Source organism: Protopterus annectens, chromosome 7.part1, assembly GCF_019279795.1.
Source record: "Protopterus annectens isolate FY-2018-M chromosome 7.part1, PAN1.0, whole genome shotgun sequence".
Taxonomy (NCBI): Eukaryota; Metazoa; Chordata; order Ceratodontiformes; family Protopteridae; genus Protopterus; species Protopterus annectens.
In genome coordinates, this window is record NC_056740.1 from 406057382 (window position 1) to 406078240 (window position 20859).

At 37.6% G+C, this 20859-nt stretch overlaps 1 protein-coding gene across 1 annotated transcript in view; it reads left to right on the forward strand.

Annotated features, from left to right (window-relative positions):
- CDHR4 (cadherin related family member 4) overlaps nt 1-20859 on the forward strand; it is a 764521-nt gene that overhangs the window by 57223 nt on the left and 686439 nt on the right. The window contains exon 2 of the mRNA XM_044078501.1: nt 1059-1085. Coding sequence (XP_043934436.1) covers nt 1059-1085 — 27 coding nt within the window. The remainder of the gene's footprint in view (nt 1-1058; nt 1086-20859) is intronic.

A 20859-nucleotide genomic window follows, 5' to 3' on the forward strand; every position in this document is an offset into this window, starting at 1 on the left:
GTGAACCCACCTAAGACTAAGATGCTGGATTCCATGTAAATGGAGAGGTCAGAGTATGGACTCTGTTCAAAACCTCAACAGTAAAGGTGGCTAAAGGAGCTGTGGCTGAAATGTGGTTGGTGTGTCCTGCCAGTAACCATATCACTTGATGACAGGCACAAACACTGACAGGAAGCCATCAGGTTAAAAATGAGCTTTCTATGTAATACTAACAGGTGGGTCTATATCTATGACTTTGTGCTTTGAAAAGCCAGGAAGGCATCAACTGCAGCTGTTATCAATGCAAAGGCCTGAGATGGCAAGCAGTTTGGGGAGGCTATGGAGAATAATTAGTTCAGTTTGGTATGGGTACCTGGTCAGCTGAGGAAGCTAGAAGTGATGGAAATAAAATGCCTGAGATGAAACCCTGATCATTACCATGGATAATGATGGCATTGGTGGAATACTTGACCCTTGCACCCAGGAAATTCATGAGCCATAGTGGTGTCATCCAGGGGAGCAAACTGGTCACTAGAGTGTCTAATGTGGGGAGGGCTTGATAGTCAGAAAAGAACCAGAGTAAAACAAAATATGTCTGGTAAGATAACTCAACCACAACAGACTGTTGAATACTAACCTGTCTAGACTAGTATCTGCCTATTTATTTTAGTGTAAAACATGAGCCATTTAACTGGAACAAATGTCACTTCACAGCAAATGCCTAGAGAGAAAAGGTCAAGCACACATTGTTGCAAGCAGTCATAGTTACATCTTACTTCACACACACACACACACACACACACACACACACACACACACACACACACACACACACACACACACACACACACACACACACACATGCACACACACACACACACACACACACACACACACACACACATGCACACACACACACACACACACACACACACACACACACACACACACACACACACACACACATGCACAGACACACATGCATGCACACATTACTTGAATAAATGGAAGACTTGTTACAGGTGGTTTATTATTATATTTACTGTTGTTTGATTGTTTTCTCCTCTTTTATTTTCTAGTGAGCTTTGTTGCAGCCCAAGATCCAAGTAAGTTGTCTTAATACATTCTTTTACTGTTTTAGATAAAAATGAATTTGGAATTTTGTGTATATTCCAGCACATTTTCTTTCTTGGTTTAAATGCAGTATATTTGCTATCTTATCTGTTTTGACATTCTAAAATTTATTTTAATTGTATTCTGCCTGACATTGTTGATATTGTATAACTTAAAAGATTCTGTTTGTACTACATATACTGGAGCTTTTTTTCCCAAACCTCCCCAGAAAAAGGGCCATTGTGCTCAGCCAGACTTCCCAAGTCAACAAATGTAAAATAAATTAATTGGTCCAAGAATGTAGCCAGATAGCTGTTTTCATGAATTTTAGATAATAGGGTGTGACCTGTTGTGTTGCCAGCCATAATAGCAGTGAGGACAGAACAGTGACTCTGACTTGGGTGCTTGCAATACAGAGAGAAATGACCTTTGGTGTACTGATAATCTTTCTCTAGGAATCTCACAGTCCTTCTGAGATGATATGTGGAGTGGACAGACTGATTTCGCCGTGACTGCTTTCCAGCAATCTGAGATACGAGATAGAATTATATTTGGCTGCATAAAAATGTGAAAGGGTGTCTGTACTATTGATGTGGGCCTGAAGAGCCTGTTACTCTGGCCTAGACTTGACATTTTGTGTTTAATGATATCAAAAATAGATGTCAGGAAAGAAGTAAAATGAGAAGCAGTATAGATTAAGCATAAAGATGTACAAGGTAATGCAATGAGGCAAAGACGCAGAGCACTTTGTCATGGGGAAGAAGACTTTGGTGTTAACTATATTGGAAGAGGATGATGTCACAGTCATATCAGATGATTGTAGGTGTCACACTGCCAACCCAGCTATCTGGTATTTTGTAAATAATCATATGTCATTTGTGAATATCAACGTGATTCATATGCTTGTCTTACAAATGTAAGAGAACTATATGTTATTTGTATATCAAACTACTGGTACAGAAATGTGTGTTGAACAGGGTTTGTACAGTACTGAGCTTCAAGGATGTGTCCAGAGTGTGCTCTACTGGAAAAAGACAGAAATGCAAATAAACTATATACCTGTGCAAATGTATATGTTTTAACAGTAGAAACTAGAACATAAAAGATTTAACTTACAAAACTTCAAGAAAATAAGTTGAAATTAAATTGTTATAAAATTGTGTCATAAAAGTTATCTTTCGGTTTCAGTCAACAGGAGACAGGATGTCTACATTAGGGGACTCTCTGTGTTGTTTTGTGTTTTATTGTTTTATGTCCTCTAGCAGGTGCAAACATCTGAAGGCTATGTATTTTCACAAGGATATGTCAAATATTAGAATGGCAGTTAGCTTGGGAACTAAATTCAGGTGACAAAAAGTGATGTCATCCAAGCGAACCCACAAATAATATTTGATATTAATTTACAAACTCTCTCAGAGACAGACTGTGCATTTTGTACTTTGTCTTTGACCTAACAAGGACATCCACTCAACATCACCTTCTGCACTTGCTTTGCTTGTAAGTAAGTTTTTAGGGCATAGTAGCACTTTTAGAGCCAGACAGGAATACAGTAAAGTATAGCTTAGATTTTTTTTGTTTACTTGAGACTGTCCTGCAATATTGTTTTAAGTATTTCCTTTGATTTTGAACTCTGAAGTTACTGTGTTTATTTACTGAGTATTGTCTTGTTCTTTTATTATTTATTATTAAATCTATTTAATCCTATATTTGTGGCTGATATTTTTTAGACATATTTAAGCTCTTAGAGTATTTGCTTATCTATTTGGTGACACTGTACAGGCCACTCATAAATAGCCTTGCTCTTGGTCAGACTACCATTTGGATAATAGTAACATTACACTTGGACACCCTTTGTTAAGGGTATTAAGTAGCTGATAAAGGCTGGCTGGTGGCAGCTGGAACTACCTTATAGTCTAGGCAGAAGGGGGCATAGCTAGTAAACCTGTGCCAGCCTTTTCCCAGCTGTGTGTGTGTGTGTGTGTGTGTGTGTGTGTGTGTGTGTGTGTGTGTGTGTGTGTGTGTGTGTGTGTGTGTATGTGTGCAAGCTATGTGGGCAGGGACACGAATAACTGGTTGGACAGAGAGGGTGCTGGAGGTCTTAGCTTGGCCACTCAGCTGGGATTACAGTCCTATAGCTGTGCCACTGGGGAGTCTTATTGTGGATATGGAGAAAGAGGGAGAAATCAGCCTCAGACTGACTGTGATCTCTGTGTGCTTTTAAGGGAAATTGAACTTTACTGTGTCTGTACTTGTCATCCTCCCAAGTGTACATCCCCCACTGGTGCTAGTGGTGAGGATTGAGTCTCCTTGATTACTGGGCCAGTGCAGGGGTATCAGATATTAATTGCTGGCAGTGGTGTGGTGGGATAGCCACATCACATATTAATTGGCTTGTAGTGGTGGGAATATTGAATTCCTGTAGCCTGTGTACAGTGGTCACCAAAGGTGTTTGTACTCTCAGTCAGCCACACAGCAAACATTCAGAGTTTCATATCACAATTGTTTTAATTTTAATTTTATTAGCTTAGTCAGGGAGAGCAGACAAGCATTTCAACAGAGGAGCATGGCAAGCTGACAAGGAGCCAGTTGCCTGCAATGTGCCAGGCTAAAGGACTGGCGGATGCCAACCTGACTAAGGGCAAAAATGAATGTAGCTTTGGGCACAGCTGCATCGCAGAGCAGCAATCAGAAGGACAATCAGAGTGGCCTTGGAGATGTAGAGATCTCAGAAAATGGACATTTCAACCTTTCCACAGAGCCACAGAGGACTTAAAAATCCATCTAGAGTTAAAGAGACTTGAGCTGCAGGCCAAGTATTTGGAAATAGAAGCAGCAGAGAGACTGAGATGTCTGGAGGCTGAGGAAAATGAGAAACTGAGATGTCTGGAGGCTGAGGAAAATGAGAAACAGGGATGTCTGGAGGCTGAGGAGAATGAGAGGCAGAGGCAACATGAAAAGGAGATGCTGACTCTTCACCAGAGCCATGGAGGTAATGGGAAGGGAATAACCAAACCCCAGAAGCACAAAAGATCAGTAAATTTCTTCCACAATTTACAGAAGAGGATCATTTTGATAGTTTTACTTATATGTTTGAAAGGGTTTGTAAACAGTATAATGTTGACCAAGGACTCTGGGTACAGTTCCTAACCCCCTTATTCCATGGTAAAGCTGTAACTGCTATTTCTAAATTTTCTGATACTGATTGCTTAAATTATAAATTCAGTAAAAAATTGTCTTTTAGAATGCTTTAAGTTAACACCTGAAGCTTATATCTACAGATGGAATAGAATGCAATAAAATATTTTAATTTCCAGGGTTCATGTAACAGTTTAAACAAAAACAATTTACTGTCCTATGAACCGTTGGATTACCATTCTACATTTCTATAACGGCAAGCCAACATTCGCTTTATTTCTGAATGTGAAACCTTAGCTTCTTCTTGAACTTTCTGGTAGCTCATTTTCCTGAGATTCTCAGGGATGCCATTCCGACTTGGGTAGTTTGATATTGTTATACATGTGTGGGCATGATAATGTATAAGAGCACTTCAGCTAATACCAGAGCCATGCTTTATACGGGCCTAATATAACCTTCCTGTTCATGCAACCTGCTCTAGGGATGTAGCCCCAAACCTTGGCTACAGCTTTCTGTTTCTAAATGGTGCTTCATATCCACACCAAGTGTTTTCATTTAATGCTTGTTCTTTAAGGTTACTCTCCATTCTGCTTTGGGATTATTAGGGTCCAGGTGAAACACTTTATATTTCTTGACATTAAACCTTAAAAGGCTTACCTTTTTCCAGACTCCTCAGACCTCCTTGTGGGCTCCATTTTCCACTTTACTTTGTCTAAACAGGTTTATTTCACTCATACTGACCTTTATGAAGTTTGATAGAAGAATACCAAACAACAATGATACTCTCTTTGTTGTCCTATAGTAACCTTGCTAACCATTTAGTATAATTTTTCTTACTTTAAATCCTTTCAGTTTGGGTATCAGTTTCTTGTAAGGCACAGAGTCAAAGGCTTTCATGAAATCAAGGTATATAACATCTACTAGATTCCTTTCCTTAAGTTTCAGGCTTGACTGATGCTGCCTATTTAACACAAACTTAGGTTGATGCATATCTTGCAGTTTTCCTCCAGAAAACCAACTAGCCTTCCCTACAGTATCATCTCAATGACTTTTCCTACTGCTGAAGTCAGACTTATGGATATATATAGGTTTCTGGTTTAAATGTATCTCTCTGTTGCAGAATGACAACAATATGACATTACCCTAGTCTTTTGTAATCTCATCACGTTAGCAAAGTGACTGGTTAGAAATATTCTGCAAGGTGATCTATAATTATACCTGCCAGCTTTTATAGACTCTGAATGGTATGATGTCAGAGTCAAAGAAAAACTAGAGGAAATCCACCAAAAACAAAAAAAACCCCAGTAAAACACAAAAAGGTGAACTGGACACTCCAGCATCTCAGAATACTTTTTATTTAATGCTAATCAAATGTAATACATTTTCGTCCACCTCAGCAGACTTCTTCAGAAAATAACACCACCACAATAAATCCTTCACTTAAATACAAAATAAATTACTTAACAAACCAATCAGGTCCCTTTCCTAATTAAAACCTTTTCCACAATATTAGTCTAGAAAGGCATGATTCTCTGCAGCTCACCATTATTTAAAAATTCAAATTCTCGATAAATAAAAACAATATATAAATACAATCTCAATAGAACCTATTACAATACAATAAATGTATGTAATATAAAATCAATTCATCTAAAAATCCATTTATCAAAAACCTTACTAGTAGTTAAAATCAATACATGTATACAAGAGTGTGGCACCAAGATAATTCATATTCATTGTACACTTTTATACAGTGAAGGATTTATTGTGGCGGTGTTATTTTCTGAAGAAGTCTGCTGTGCCTACACTTGTCTTTCCTTACGTTGCAAATTGCCTTTTCTTTGCATGGTCCGCCTCCTTAACCTCTGTGTCGAATCATATTGTTCTCTTTATTATTTTCTCCTTAATCTTTTTTTCCTAGCCCCTTTTCCATAGATCCTGACAGGCTGACACACATATGTGCATATACTGTATGTCTATATATACAAATATGTATGGTATTTATCATCTCACCTTCTTCTCTGAACTAAACTGACAAAGCTTTCTTCCATGTGGGTCCCACCTGCTTCCTTCACTAATCAGCTTAAAATGCACCTACAGTAGCAAAGTAAATACAAACAGCGAACTTCAATGTAGGCTTCCACATTTTCAGGACTGTTTTCCTTGGAGAATATTTGTCTTGAGCAGTACCAGAAGTCCTTTTCTGTGATGTTGGCAAATTTTGCCTAATACTGCTCAATGTACATTATTGCAATCTTGTCCTTTAGACTACACCATCCTGTGATTTATGCTTAATTTTCATGTTTTCATTTTTTAATATGAAGGTCATGACTAAAACAGGCCTCTGTATTTCAGTTCAAATACCTGCTAAAATGAATAAAATAAATAGATAGTTAGATATCTTCATATATGTATGTGTATATTGCTGCTTACAAAATAGCTAAAGGAATCTGAGCACATATATTAATCACGAGATATACATCAGATATGTTCTATGCACAGATAAAAAGTAAGCCAACCTGAATAGTTCCTCCATCATTTTTGGAAGCCTAATTCTGTCTTTTCACTAAGTACTACTTGATTAGCCACTATCTAACTTCATTTCTGTATATCACCCTAAATATTTCAACCATAAATCTTCAGTTTCTTCTGTAGTTGCCTTTCTCCAATCCCTGAGCACTATAACCAGCCGTTATCCCCAACTCTATGGCAACATGGCACAACAGTCTGCTCTTACCCCTTCTATAGCCAGTCTGATTATGTTAGGTGTTATTAGACAGTGTAGCACCTTCTTTAGCTTACCAGCTGTTCACTGCTTCTACTAACTGATAGTACATCCTGCAAGAAATGTAAATATACAAAAAACATGGAGACAAACCTCTTATATCAGCCCAATGTCATTAAGCAGCATGCTTCCACAGCACCACATCAATCACAACAAATCATTAAGCGTATAATTTATGCTGAGACTGTAGAGACATAAAATAACAAAGCATAGTAGCACACATTTAAAAGATCTCAGCCTCAGCACACCAGGCAATGCCTACTCCATTACCACTCCCATGCACTGCAACGTCATACAGATCATTGAAGAGTCACCAGGAAAACAGGCCTAAGCCCTTTAGGACATTAAGACTGCTGCCACTCAAGGAAATGGCTTTGTCATTGGTGACTGTATAGTAAGGCATACAGACTCCACACATACCAGACTGGGCAAAAATAAGGTCACTGATAAGTTGTTTGTTGTCTGGTGTCAGTATCTATGATGTCATGAGGGCCCTAAGGTCCCTTAAACCATTGAAGTATAACTGCGACCTAATGGTGGTCCATGTGCAGCTACCTTTTCTTTCAGGCTTAATGACACCATCCCACCACCCAACTGAAACCATTTTTACACACTTCTCAAGTGCAAACCTTCCTCAGGTTGTAAAATATCTACACAAAATTTCCAACAATCCCCTACAAATGGACACAGCTAAGAGGGTTACCACATTCACTCCAGTTTTTACCAGCATCTAAACAGCTGTGTAATAAAGTTTATACCTGCCTGCCCTAAATATAATGGCAAATTCAGGAATCTCTGGTGGAACTCTGTTTAATAAACTGTCTACTAGTAAAAAGAAAGTAGCGAAAAGTTATTTATTTATTTTACATTTGTTGACCGGGCTAGTCTAACTGGATATATGTCCATTTTCAGTAGAGGCCTGGGGAGATAAGTTCCACAACAAACTGTTAACATAAAAAATTAGAAGTATATGAGAGAAAACACTATACTGGGTACCACACAATAACGTCTTTATTTAAACAAAGTAAAAAGGAGAGGTGAGCGCTTCATCAGACAAAGAATTAACTGTTCAACTGCTTGTTTTATATCACTCTCAGTCAAAAAATTTTTTTCCAATTTTTATATACTGGGTTTTACCCGTATAGCCGTTTTGCTTTTCGTTTATTACCATAAAAAATTACAAAGAAATATAAAAAAAGAAATTATAGTAATATAAGCACTGACAAATCTGGTTAATAGGAAATCATTTGAAGAAGAGATATCAAATACAATGAAAACTGGAGTTTCAAAAATAACATGGAGGTACATTCCATAATGCAAAAAGGAGGCATACAATCTAGTTCAGTGTAAGAAATCTCCATCTTCCTACCTTAAGACTGCAATAAAACTTGTCACCAAGTAACTTAAGAGCACTATTAGAAAATGTAAAGCAGAGTACAAGCTTAAGGTCTTTGCAGGTAGCAAAGAAAACTGCAAATCTTTCTTCAGTTATGTCAGGTAATTAAGGAAAAATGTCCAACAATGCCCTGAGTTTATCCATAATATCACACATTCAATGTCCCAAAGATATAGCCAGTGTAACAACTGACAAATTTAGCTCTAAGTTTATCCCAATTACCCACAGTGCTATACCCGACACCTCTGAAAAGTTTATTTATTATTTATTTTATTTTATTTTACATTTGTTGACCGGGCTAGTCCAGCTGGATTAATGTCCATTTTCAGTGGAGGCCGAAACTCCTGAGGTTAAAAACAATATTGGAAATACATAAGAAGACATAGTACAAGTGTAATTATACAAAGGTAAGAAGGTAAAAAAAAGAACATACAAATATTATAGATTTTAACTTGTCAGAACAATCCTAGCAAAACAATATAATAAGGTATCAGATCATAAAGTATATAAATGGTAGTTTTGAACCATGGTAGATAATACACAAACATTATTTATTTTTTTTTTTTTATTTTTTTTTTTATGCTATAACGAGTTATGTAATATTTACAATAAATAGGGGTAATATCTCAGTTGAAGTAGAAGATAAAATCCAAGTGGATAAGAAAAGTTTATGTTAGAGTTAAGGATGCCAACAGGCTAGTCTGGGTTGGTACAAGAGCAAAGCCAGAATTTGTTAAGATGTATTAAAAGTTGTTTTTTAAATAGTGGAAGAGCATGCAAAGAGGACAGATCGGATGGAAGATTATTCCATATTTTACCTACTGAGTTAGAAAAAAGGCAGTTGCCTGCAGAGTTCATAGTTTTGGTAATATTAACAAGTAATTTATCAGAGGAATGTAGTTGTTTCAGGTTGATATAGGGAGTCAAGAGTTTGGAAAGAGCTGGTGTTTTAGAAGGTTGGTATAGAATTTTGTGTGCAATTAAGAGTTGTTGAAAAATGAGCTTATTAGGGAGTTCCAGCCAGTGTAGTTGTTATAGGTTTAGACAGAGGTGAGCTCTAAATTGTGATGTGGTGGCAAAGCGGGCAATATTGTGGTAAGATGTAGTAAGTTTCTTAAGGTTACTTTTAGATAGATTAGTGTAAATAGGAGATGCATACAAAAGGGTAGAAATAACGTGTGTTTGGGCTAGGGTTATCCTAGTTTCAGGTGTGAGGAAGGACTTTATTCTGTATAGGGATCCAATCTTTTTATTAAGGGCTTTTATTGTGTTGTTGATGTGACAATCAAAGTTAAGATTATTATCAATAGTAACACCAAGAAGTTTAGTTGAGGAGTCAGGAGAAATTATGGTGTTGTCAGTTGCAGTAATACAGAAGTTTATCAAAGTAGATTTACGGGTAGGTGAAAAGAGTAATAATTTAGTTTTTTAAGGAGTAGACAGCGATTGGAGAACCACTGTTCAACAGTTGAGAAGGCTGATTGTGTTTGAAACTGGAGTTCTGTTTGAGAAGAGGCAGTGCAAATTATAGTGGAATCATCTGCATATTGTATGCAGGTAGTATTAGGTATAGATGATTGAAGGTCATTAATAAAGATGGAAAATAAAAGTGGGCCTAGGATAGACCCTTGAGGTACTCCTAAAGAGATAGGGAGGAGAGCAGAGAGAGAATTTTTCCAGAGTACTTGCTGACGATTTTCAAGATAGGAAGAAAACCAGGTTAGGGAAGAGGGCTCCAGGGCAAGAGATTTTAATGTGTGCAGAAGAAGTGTATGATTTACCATATCAAAGGCTTTTGATAGGTCTATGAAAAGAGAAGATGTAAGATTATTGTTATTACGGTTTAAGTTTATTGTGTTGGTGAAGGAGAGAAGAGCTGTGGTAGTACTGTGAGCAGGTCTGAAACCATGTTGAGTGTCTGCCAGAAGGCTATTATTGAGGAGATGGTTGAGTAGTTGTTTATGTATGCATTTTTCCATGATTTTAGCTAAGGGGATAAAAGTGCTATGGGACGATAGTTGGAGAAGAAGATTTGCCTCCTTTATGGAGGGGAATGGTATGTGATATCTTCCAGATTGCTGGGAAATTACTTTCTTTATTGATCTGTTTATTAAGATAGAGACAGGGTAAGCAATGGCGCTTGCTGCTAGTTGCAGGTATTCAGAAGGTAGCTAATCAGCGTAAGAGATGGTAGGTTTAAGTTTTTGGATAAGAGATTGTATATAGGAGGTAGATACAGGTTGTAGTTGAAGGGAGGAATGGTATTTATTAAGGTATTTGGAGGTAGTTGAGAAGTATCAGGAGATAGTTGGTTGGCTAGAATTTGTATAGAATTGGTGAAGAAGGAATTAAAGTTATTAGCTGTTAGTGTGGGATTATCAGGGTCAGAATCCTGAGGGTTGGGTGTAATTATTTGGCCAGGGGTCAATAGACTATTGATGCTGGACCAGAATTTTGGGTTCCTTTGGTAGTTTTTGAAGTTGAAAGTAAGAGTTCTTTTTGTCTGTAAGAATGGCTTTTTTGTACAGTTTCTAAGCTCTCTAAACCTTTGGTGGTCTATTTGACTTTTGGTGGAGCGCCATTTATGCCAAGATTTATTTCTGAGGGTGATTTTATGCTTAGTATTTGTGGTTAGCCAGGAGCAGTTTTAGTTTTAGTTCTAATGGTTCGAAGGGGCGTGTTGATTAAGTATTGCTAAGAATGTTGAGTTGAAGTGTTCCACTGCTTTGTTGAGTGGGAGATGTTTTAGAGGGGCCCAATGACATTGGAAAAGTTCAGCTTGAAACCGATCAGGGTTAAAATGTTTCTTTGAATGAAGAGTTCTAAAGGTTGTGGGTAAGGTGAAGTTGGTTTTGCTTCTAATTATATAGGTTAGTGAGTGGTCACTAAGGTCGTCAGGAAGAATACCTGTTTGGTAGGTTTGCAGGGGGGTATTAATGAGAATCCAGTCTAAGGTAGAAGCGTTATTGTTTATTTTATTGGTTCTAGTGGGAGTATTGATAAGTTGTTTGAAGCCAAAGAGGTTGATATGTGAGGTAGGGTAAGCATTGTTACAGGAATGCCAATCTATATTAAAGTCACCTAGGACTAGTGTTTCTTGTGGAAGTTTGATAGAGAGTTGGTAGAGTATATCTTCAAGGGTATTGATGTTATTTCCAGGGGGGAGATATGCACAGATGATGTTAATGGCTTTATTGGTATTGATTTGTATTTTAGAGCTAATTACTTCAGCATAATTATTTTGAGTAAGAGTTAGGTCTAGAGGAATTAGTTTAAGTTACCTCCTTTCCTATTAGTGCGATCAAACCTAATAATGCTATAACCAGGTGGGGTAATTTCGATGTCTTTAATTGAGGGTTTTAACCAAGTTTCTGATAGGCATAAAATATCAAATTTCTCAGTTTCAAGAAGGGCATGGAGTTGAGTAATTTTGTTACAGATACTACGTACATTAAGATGGGCAATGGACAAAGAGTTAGAAGGTTTAGAGTAAGAGAGAGATAAAGGTTTAGTTAGGTTTTGTTCTATGTTGGTTGTAATATGATGTGGACCAGGATTTGGGTGAATATCACCATCTTGTAGTAAGTGGAGAAGAGTAGGATATATCTGTGGTTTAAGATTATAGTGAATGTCATTTGTTTCTTTGGTATAGGTTTTTCTGAACTTGCAGTGTACTAATCTGTGATATTTGGCTAGAAGGTAGATGGACTGAGAGGGTGAATGCAAATAGGATGAAGATAAAGGTGTTGTTAATGTGGAGGTACTTTTAGAGGGCAATGGAGTAGAGAGAGTCTGAGAGTATTCGTAAGAAGTTATGATGTAGGAAGTTACAAGAGATGATAACAATAGTAAAAAGATGAGTAGTCTTAGTAATGCAGGTATAGATAGAGTGGGCATAGTGGTCTCAAAGGAGTTATGCAGAGAAGTAGGAGGAAGTGAGATGAAGTAAAGTTTAAAGAAAGAAATTAGAAATTAGTGAGGGTGGGGTAGGAGGTAGGGATATAATGTGGTAGGAATAGTGTTTAAGAAAGGGGAGGGGGAGTATTTGTGAGAACAGAAGGTGTAATGAACTCAGAGAGTTGTGTAGAGATTTGATTGGATAGGAGGTGTAAAGGGGTGTGTTCCTATTAGAGATAAAGGTAGGACCCCTGGGGGTGGGTGGGAATTGGGGGTAGGGTGGGAGTGAGTGATGACTGAGGGCTTAACGGAGCGGGAAGAGAAAAGGTCCAGGAGAAAAACAATCAGTGAAGTGCTCAGAAAGAAGGTAAGTAAGGCAAGGGGAAGTAAATATATTTGGTGTCAAGAGGTAGGAGCAAGTAGAAGCTAGAAGTATCAGAGCAAGTGGAAAGAGAAAAGTGGAGCAGAAAGGGGCTAACAGTAGGTAAGATAGAGAGTTTGCTAGTTAGAGGAGGTTTCCAGAGGAAAAACCCTAGTAGTAGGGGCCACCTAATGACCACAGGGGATATTTCAATACTTGCTGCTTACAAGGCTTATGATTTAAAGTGAGAGGCAAGTAGCTAGGGATATTATTGGCAAATATATGATCAGTTGGTTGAGAGGAGGGGGGTTAGTTGCTGGCTGCTGGCAGTGCTGACCTTGGGTTTTACAACTTCACTGGGAAAGAAAAATACAAAAAGATTAAGCTAGGCCATACTTTCTATTACTTTTCCACGTGTAGGCTCCACAGGGTGGGATAACTTTTGTTCCTTAATTTAGGTGAGGAGAATAGCAGGTTTGGATGGGATGCAAGAACCCAGACCTAAAGGTGGTCAGGAGGGTTTTACTGAAGGAACGCCAAAGGTAGGAACACACAGCAGCCAGGGAAATCTAATGTAGAGTTAGATTTTCCCTCTAATTCCCATCTAAAGTTAGATTTTCCCTCTAATTACCTTAGAACAAGACTTAAAATCCCAGTCAAAGTGTACAAATTATGTTTCTGTGGGACCAAACAACATACCAGACCGCATTGTCATCATTGTTAAGTATCCATTATCAGAGCCTGTCTATAAAGTTTGTCCCTAATGCCTGGAGAACAGCCATTGTGACTTCTACACAAGGGTGGCCCCCTCTACAGACCCAGGTAATTATAGGCCCCTTACCTAAACCAGCCTTGTATGCAAAACAATGGAGCATATCATATAAAAACTTGTTAATGAGGATATAGGCAACTCTACTTTCTTCCTTAAACATCCCCATTCAGTTTGGTTTTGTGAAGGACAGGTACTATCTCCCAAACCTAGTAAATGTCTTTGAAAGGGTTACAGAGGTTGTGGACAGTGGTCACTCTGTGCATGCTGCTTATATTGACCTGGCCAAGACTTTTAACCATATCCCCTTTCTAGCATTATTGAAAAATTAGACAAACTTAATGTAAACCTCTGTGTTGTCTGCTGGATTGCAAACTGGCTATCAGACAAATCCTAAGAAGTGACAGTTGTTGGCACCCTCTCATATAGGTTCATAGGTGTATATTAGGCTAATGACCACATGGTCATTTTTAAGCCTAGCCATGCATCACAAATCTCTGACAAGTCCTGATTCCTTTGATAAGTGTAAGCATGGGCCTGGGACATGAACCATTTACAGGTTACATGTGTCCATTAAAGCCATAGGTGCCAAACCAGGGATGAATTTCCAGTTTCCCATCCAATTGTCCAAGTTGCACTTGAATTGGATTAGGGAAGAACTCTGCTTCACATGGATGGGGAGCCTGTTCCATAGATGGGGCAGTCTCTGGGATACATACCTATCTCTCCAGCAGGCCCTATTTATATCACAGGCAAGGTTTAAGTCTTTAGAATGGGTAATTATTGTGCTCTTTGTTTTGTGGATATGCAAGAGGTTAATCAGAGTGGGGTCTGATAATGCCCTGTATGCCAGACATAGATCTCCCCTCAAAAGCCTGTAGGTGGCAGAATACAGGGATAGGGCTTTGAGGTGGTTTGCATAGGACATATTACTTTACACCCTGTATTCCTTTAGTGAGGAACCTCTGTGGACATTCCAGTTGTTGGATATGCCTGGTTAGGTACATAGCAAACAGGGCATTGTACTCAATGATAGGTATGATTAATGCCGAATACAGTGGAACTATGACTTCCTTGGACTTAGATGCCATACCTTTGTTTATAAGTTGTGCAACATAGAATGATTTCCTCACCACTCTAGACAAGTGATGATCAAAGGCTAGATTACTATCTATGTGTGTCCCTAAGTCCCCTGACTGCTGGGGCAACTCTAAGGGTTGGTGTTCAACATGCTCGGATTTGCACAATAGGTTTGGTTATCTGCTCATTTCTCACAGCTATTTCAAATTCTAGTATTTCCATTTAATACTTACAAAATACCTACTCCTGTAGAAGAGATCATGATTGAATGAGTAGTTTTATGTAAAATTTGAAAATAACTTATTTATGCTTTGGTATCCACTGGTGGCGGGACTGTTTATGTGGAATACTATATTTGAATAAATAATTCTGTTATTCACACTAGTTAAGTTTAAACTACATTGTACATGTTCATTCACTGTATATAAGCATCACAGATGCCCATTTTATATGTGCAGGTAAGTGCTTGGAGGTGGTCATGGTACAGGTACTACCACATGACCTAAGTTTGCAAGAGTCTCCTTCAGGGTCATGGCTTATGACTTCCTAGAGCCTGTGGTAACACCTGTACCATGCAAGAAAAGGGTAAAAAGGTTACACAGACAAACCATTCAGTAAAGACTTCAAGAAAGACTTAAACATCCTGTAATGGAGGCACACGGGATATATGCAAATGACTCCTTAAGGAAATATCACTGTTTCAGCTACAGTTTCTGAATGCCTATGACTTTTTACTTTCTAAGTCTTTATGATTACATTCAGGTCAATAAAGCCAAACCCCCACAATCTGTAGATATGCATGTTTCGGACTTTGTACCATGCACACACCCATGTGCCTTATTATAAGTTATGGACTTAATACAAACTCCATTCTTGCATGCACATGGCTGCATAGAAAAGTGCTCTGTCAGAAGACATACTGCTGGCATGGGTTACCTTTATGCTGAGACATAAAAATCAAGCATTTGGCACGTATTTTCAGACAGCTGTCCTACAGCACTGCCATTGTGTTGTGGGTAGACACTGATTTACATGAATGGCAATATCAGTGACATAATTTCTTTCACTACTTGGGTGTAGCCAGGCATGCGGGTCTATATCATATAATCCAACTTCCAAAATTTCGAACACCATATGTTCGAATTTGGAAGTTCAAAATATGACAACAACGAAACCTCAAAACAGGTAATTTTTTCCCAGGGAAAACATTTGCTGTTCCGAAAAACACACACACAACACAAGCACACCAAAAACCTAATAAACCTACACTACACCTTACATACACAACTATCTATGCACTAACCTTAATCCAAGCCCTAACCCTAAGGTCCATCACTATCACACACTTACCTTACCCACGCCCTAACCCTGAAGTCCGTCACTATTGCACACTTACCTTACCCGCACCCTAACCCTAAAGTCCGTCACTATAGCACACTTACCTTACCCGTGCCCTAACTCTAAAGTCTGTAACTATCGCACATTTACCTTACCACGCCCTAACCCTAAAGTCCGTCACTATAGCACACTTACCTTACCCGTGCCCTAACCCTAAAGTCCGTCACTATCGCACACTTACCTTACCCAAGCCCTAACCCTAAAGTCCGTCACTATCGCACACTTACCTTACCCATGCCCTAACCCTAAAGTCCGTCACTATAGCACACTTACCTTACCTGTGCCCTAACTCTAAAGTCTGCAACTATCGCACATTTACCTTACCCACGCCCTAACCCTAAAGTCCATCACTATCGCACATTTATGTTACCCACGCCCTAACCCTAAAGTCCATCACTATCGCACACTTACCTTACCCGTGCCCTAACCCCAAAGTCCGTCACACTCACACACTTACCTTAACCCAATCTGTAACTTTCGCACCACAGTACAGAAAATGCTGAAGCCGCGGAAACAGCCAACCAAATTCTTTCCCTGGGAAAGAATTTGAATTTCCGTGACTTCGACATTTCTATTTTTCGAACTTCCCCATTTGATCTTCCAATACTCAACATTTAGGACAGTCGATTAAATAACAGGTACCCAGGCATGCACCATGTAACAAACAGTATACAAATTATTTTTGAGGTGGCAATATTTAAAGAGTACCAGTGAGGCAGCAACATACCCCTCAACTGTCCAGATTTTTACAGAATGTCCAGATTTTTGGCTCACATTCTTGGCCTGTTCTTCATAAAATTTGTGGTTTTCTGGCAAATCATTGGGATGATCTGATGATTGAAGTCACTAAATAATAACATACATTTGAGTTTCAGACTTCAAATAATTCAGAAAATGTATGTTGACACAAACTCTGATACTCTAACAAATTTTTAAGTTTATAAAATATTTAAAATCTGTCCTTATTTTGTGGTCTTTGTCCCCCCATTTTGCTGGGCTTTGTCCAGTTTCTTGCACTAAGAGGTTGAGAAGTATGGGCAGCAAAGAAGGTACCCTGCATCCAAACTGACAGATGCTTAATATATTTCTAGTTATCTAATAAGATGTTTTGAGTAAAAACACTTTAGAACATGTGCTTCATTATTATTTACTTGTTTTTAACGTTTTATCATAGAACAAATGGTAGTTTGATATGGATAACAGCATAAGACAGTGACATACAAATCAAAAAATCCTAGCGAAACCCATGATTTACAGATTACTGTCAGTCCTGCAGTATATTTTGAAGGTATTGCAGTGATATTTTGATAATTATCAGTATGTAATTATGACACACACTTTAATATAAATGGCTGTATGACATATGTACATTTTTGGCATGAGTGACTAAAACATAAAGATTGTGATTGTTCAGAGCTCATTGCAGGTGGTACCTAATGATGTTTTACGTCATATTTGCTATGCAAATGCAATGTCCTTGCTTGCTTAATTAATTATGTACAGTGATCTGACCTGTATTTTGTGGTTCTCCTTTGTCACCATTAAGAATACCACAGCTTGGAGTATGGATGTTTGAATGCCATTTATTACTATGATAAGTATACAGATGAGTATTGTTGATTTTGAGACATGCAGCACCAGTAAACATGTAAACTGTGGCCCTGTGGTCTTATTCACGTAAAATGGGAAAGTGTTTGACTCTTATGATGAGCTACTGGACACCTTATAAGGTGGTCCTTCACAGCTGAAAAAAGGACAGGTAACCATTTCCTTTGAGGGTATTCTGTGACAGCATATAACTTAACATCCTCTTGCAGAGAGTTGTTATCTATGAACTTGTTTCCAATGAACATTATAACTAATTACCCAGTGTAAAGGTAAGTGTCTACAATGCTGTATCACATGAATAAATTGCATGGTTCCATTAACTCCACACTGTAAATATCAGTGGTCTTGGGTTACAGGGTAGAAGTGTACCCACTGACTTCACTCTGCTTTGGATGGATTTGTAGCACTTTCAACTAAACATTGCATTTTGATGAACAGATCTGAATCTAAGCCAACACCTAAAAATGTCTTATTTTTCTAACATTGAACAGTTAAGTCTCCATTTATTAAAGACAACTTTTTTGTCGAATTTCTTAAATAGTAAGTATAAAGTGGTAAATTACCTGAAATTAATATAGGTACTGCTCTACTAATTATACACATAGAAGTATAACTGTGAAAACATTCACCCCACACTCTGTATGTATGCATGTGCATGTGTACAGGTTAATACTAGGTTAACTGCCTGAAAGGTAGTACACCTTGTGATGTCCGGCTAATATCCCATTGGACTACCACCAATAAATGTGACATCTGTCTAATATGTCATCGGACTACCACCAATAAATATGATGTCTGGCTAATATCCCACCAGATTGCCACCAATAAATGTGACATCCCTTACTAAGCTGGGTCAGTAACTAAGTAGCTTGAATGCTCACTACTGATTCCTGTGTGAGGCTGTCACTAAAACAGGAGTAATTTTTCACAATTTTCCCCTAAGAGCTCAACAGGAACATGCTCTATAACCTGGGACTGGACTGTACACCTCTGTCCACCCCTAATGTAACTCCTTATTACACACTCCTGAGCAATGTGTCCCAGTTTAAGACCTCTGATACACTCACACTTAAATAAGTTAAATCTCACACATCTAAATACTTCTGGAAAAGCCTGACACAGATTTGCAGCTGTGTCCCTTCCCCAAAATAATATGATAATGCTGCCACCAATCAGAGTGTCTTCATGCCCTTTTAAAGGGGTATCCAATTATGAAAATTAAATATCAAAATAATTGATTTTGATGACCAGAATTGACCAGGCCTTCGAGGTGACCTGGGGAGTATGAAACAGGTATAAGCACTTTCTAATCTCTATAGAACACACTGATTTCCAGCCACAATGTAAAGTAATTAAAACATTTAATAATAAGTAAAATTATTACAATAATGTAAATAAATAACTTTCAATAAATACCAGAATTCAATGACCAGAAATATAAAATTAAACTGTAGGATAGAAGTCCATCATTCTAGAAAAACTCTATCTGAATAACTAAACTTTCCTAATCTAACTAGAGAATACTGTCCCTGATCTACTCTAAAGCATGACGGAAAGGCAAAGGCACGTTTACAGTTTTTGCTGAGTTCTCTTTTCTTTGGGTATCACTGCACAGCACTGTAACTGACTGCAACTCTTATCTAACTGCTGTTCTTCATAAACTGCTCAGCACTTAACAAACTGCACAGCTTAACAGTTTCAACTGTCTTATTTTAAAAATACCAGTCAGCTGTTTGAAAAAGTTCTTTTTTACTGGCAGTCAGCTGTTCAAATAATCACCTAGCAACCAGGAACATTCTAATGACATCAACTACTATTCAGCTGATTCTCCACAGTTTGCACTTTAGAATGTCCCTCACAAACATGTGCAATTAGAAATGTATCAAAACATTGACAGATTATTTGAACGTTCTGTGCAAACAGGGAAATACTCAACATTTTAAAAACGTATTTACATTTTCACGATTAGACATGCTGGCATACAATACAAGTTAATCTGAGTATATACATCAATCTCCTGCCAGACATGCTAACACAGATGACAGTGTTTTCATTTTCTTCACACACGTAAATCAACACACATATGCATGTGCATGTGTGCAGGTTAATAGTTGGTTAAGTGCTCTAAAGGCAGTACACCTAAATCAACATGTATGCATGTGCATGTGCATAGGTTAATACATGGTTAACTACTCTAAAGACAGTACACCTAAATCATCACATGTATACATGTAAAGGGCTATTTTAAGCCTTGCCAATAACCTGAGATCAGAATCAAACCTTGTACTTTGTGTCTATGAGGTAATAACTGCAAACATGATATCAAACCCGCTATCTATCTATGTATGTATATATGTATGTATGCATGTATCTGTCTGCATTGCAGACTCAAGGCACAGTGTGTGATAATATGTTAGTACACCATATAGCTGTATAGAGATTTTTTGCTTAGCTATACTGTTGCCATATCATTACAGTTTATCTATACCCTTAGCCTATTATCAAACCTAATAAAAAATTTCAAAATACTCTGTCCAAAAGGTAAAACAATCTTCAATGCATTGCACATGCAAAACCTGGAATTATACACCTATAGAGCATCTTAGTTTACATAAAGCCATCCTCTCAACCCAACTCTGTACATAGAACCAAAAAACACTGAAGGCACTGAACACGTTTGGTTTTTGGTTCTTGTTTTTTTCTACACTGAGTGCTGTTTTTTGTTGGTCCAACTCTGTACATAGTTTAAATAAAAAAATCCATATAAAATTATAAATAATGTAAAATATAGACCACTTATTTATTTGGTTGTAAAATAATTATCTTTACACACTGCACGCAGAAAATACACATACACAACACCAGAGAAACACATGGTACACCTAAATCACCCCATATAAAAGATATTATTTTTATAACAAACAAAAATAAAATAAAATATATAATAAAATTCTGACATTGACTTGATAATTACAGAATAGTACTACTAGAAAAATGGACCCAGTTCTCACATTCTAAGTTAAGATTACATGAATTAAAAACATAACTGTCCAGCTAATGAATCTAATACACTACTAGAATGCATAAAACTCAAATGGCATTAGAATAAATAAATAGACAACATAAGTAAACAAAAAATAAATAAATAGATAACATAAGTAAACAAAAAAATAATAAATAAAACTTATTACAGAACTACAGTGGAAAACCATCCATAAAAGATTCCATTGATCAAAGCTCATGCAAATCAGTTGAAACCCTAGTCAGCAGAATTCTAGGCAGTTAACATAGCCCATGGAAATGAACAGAAAACACTGCTGTACCTTACAAAATATAAA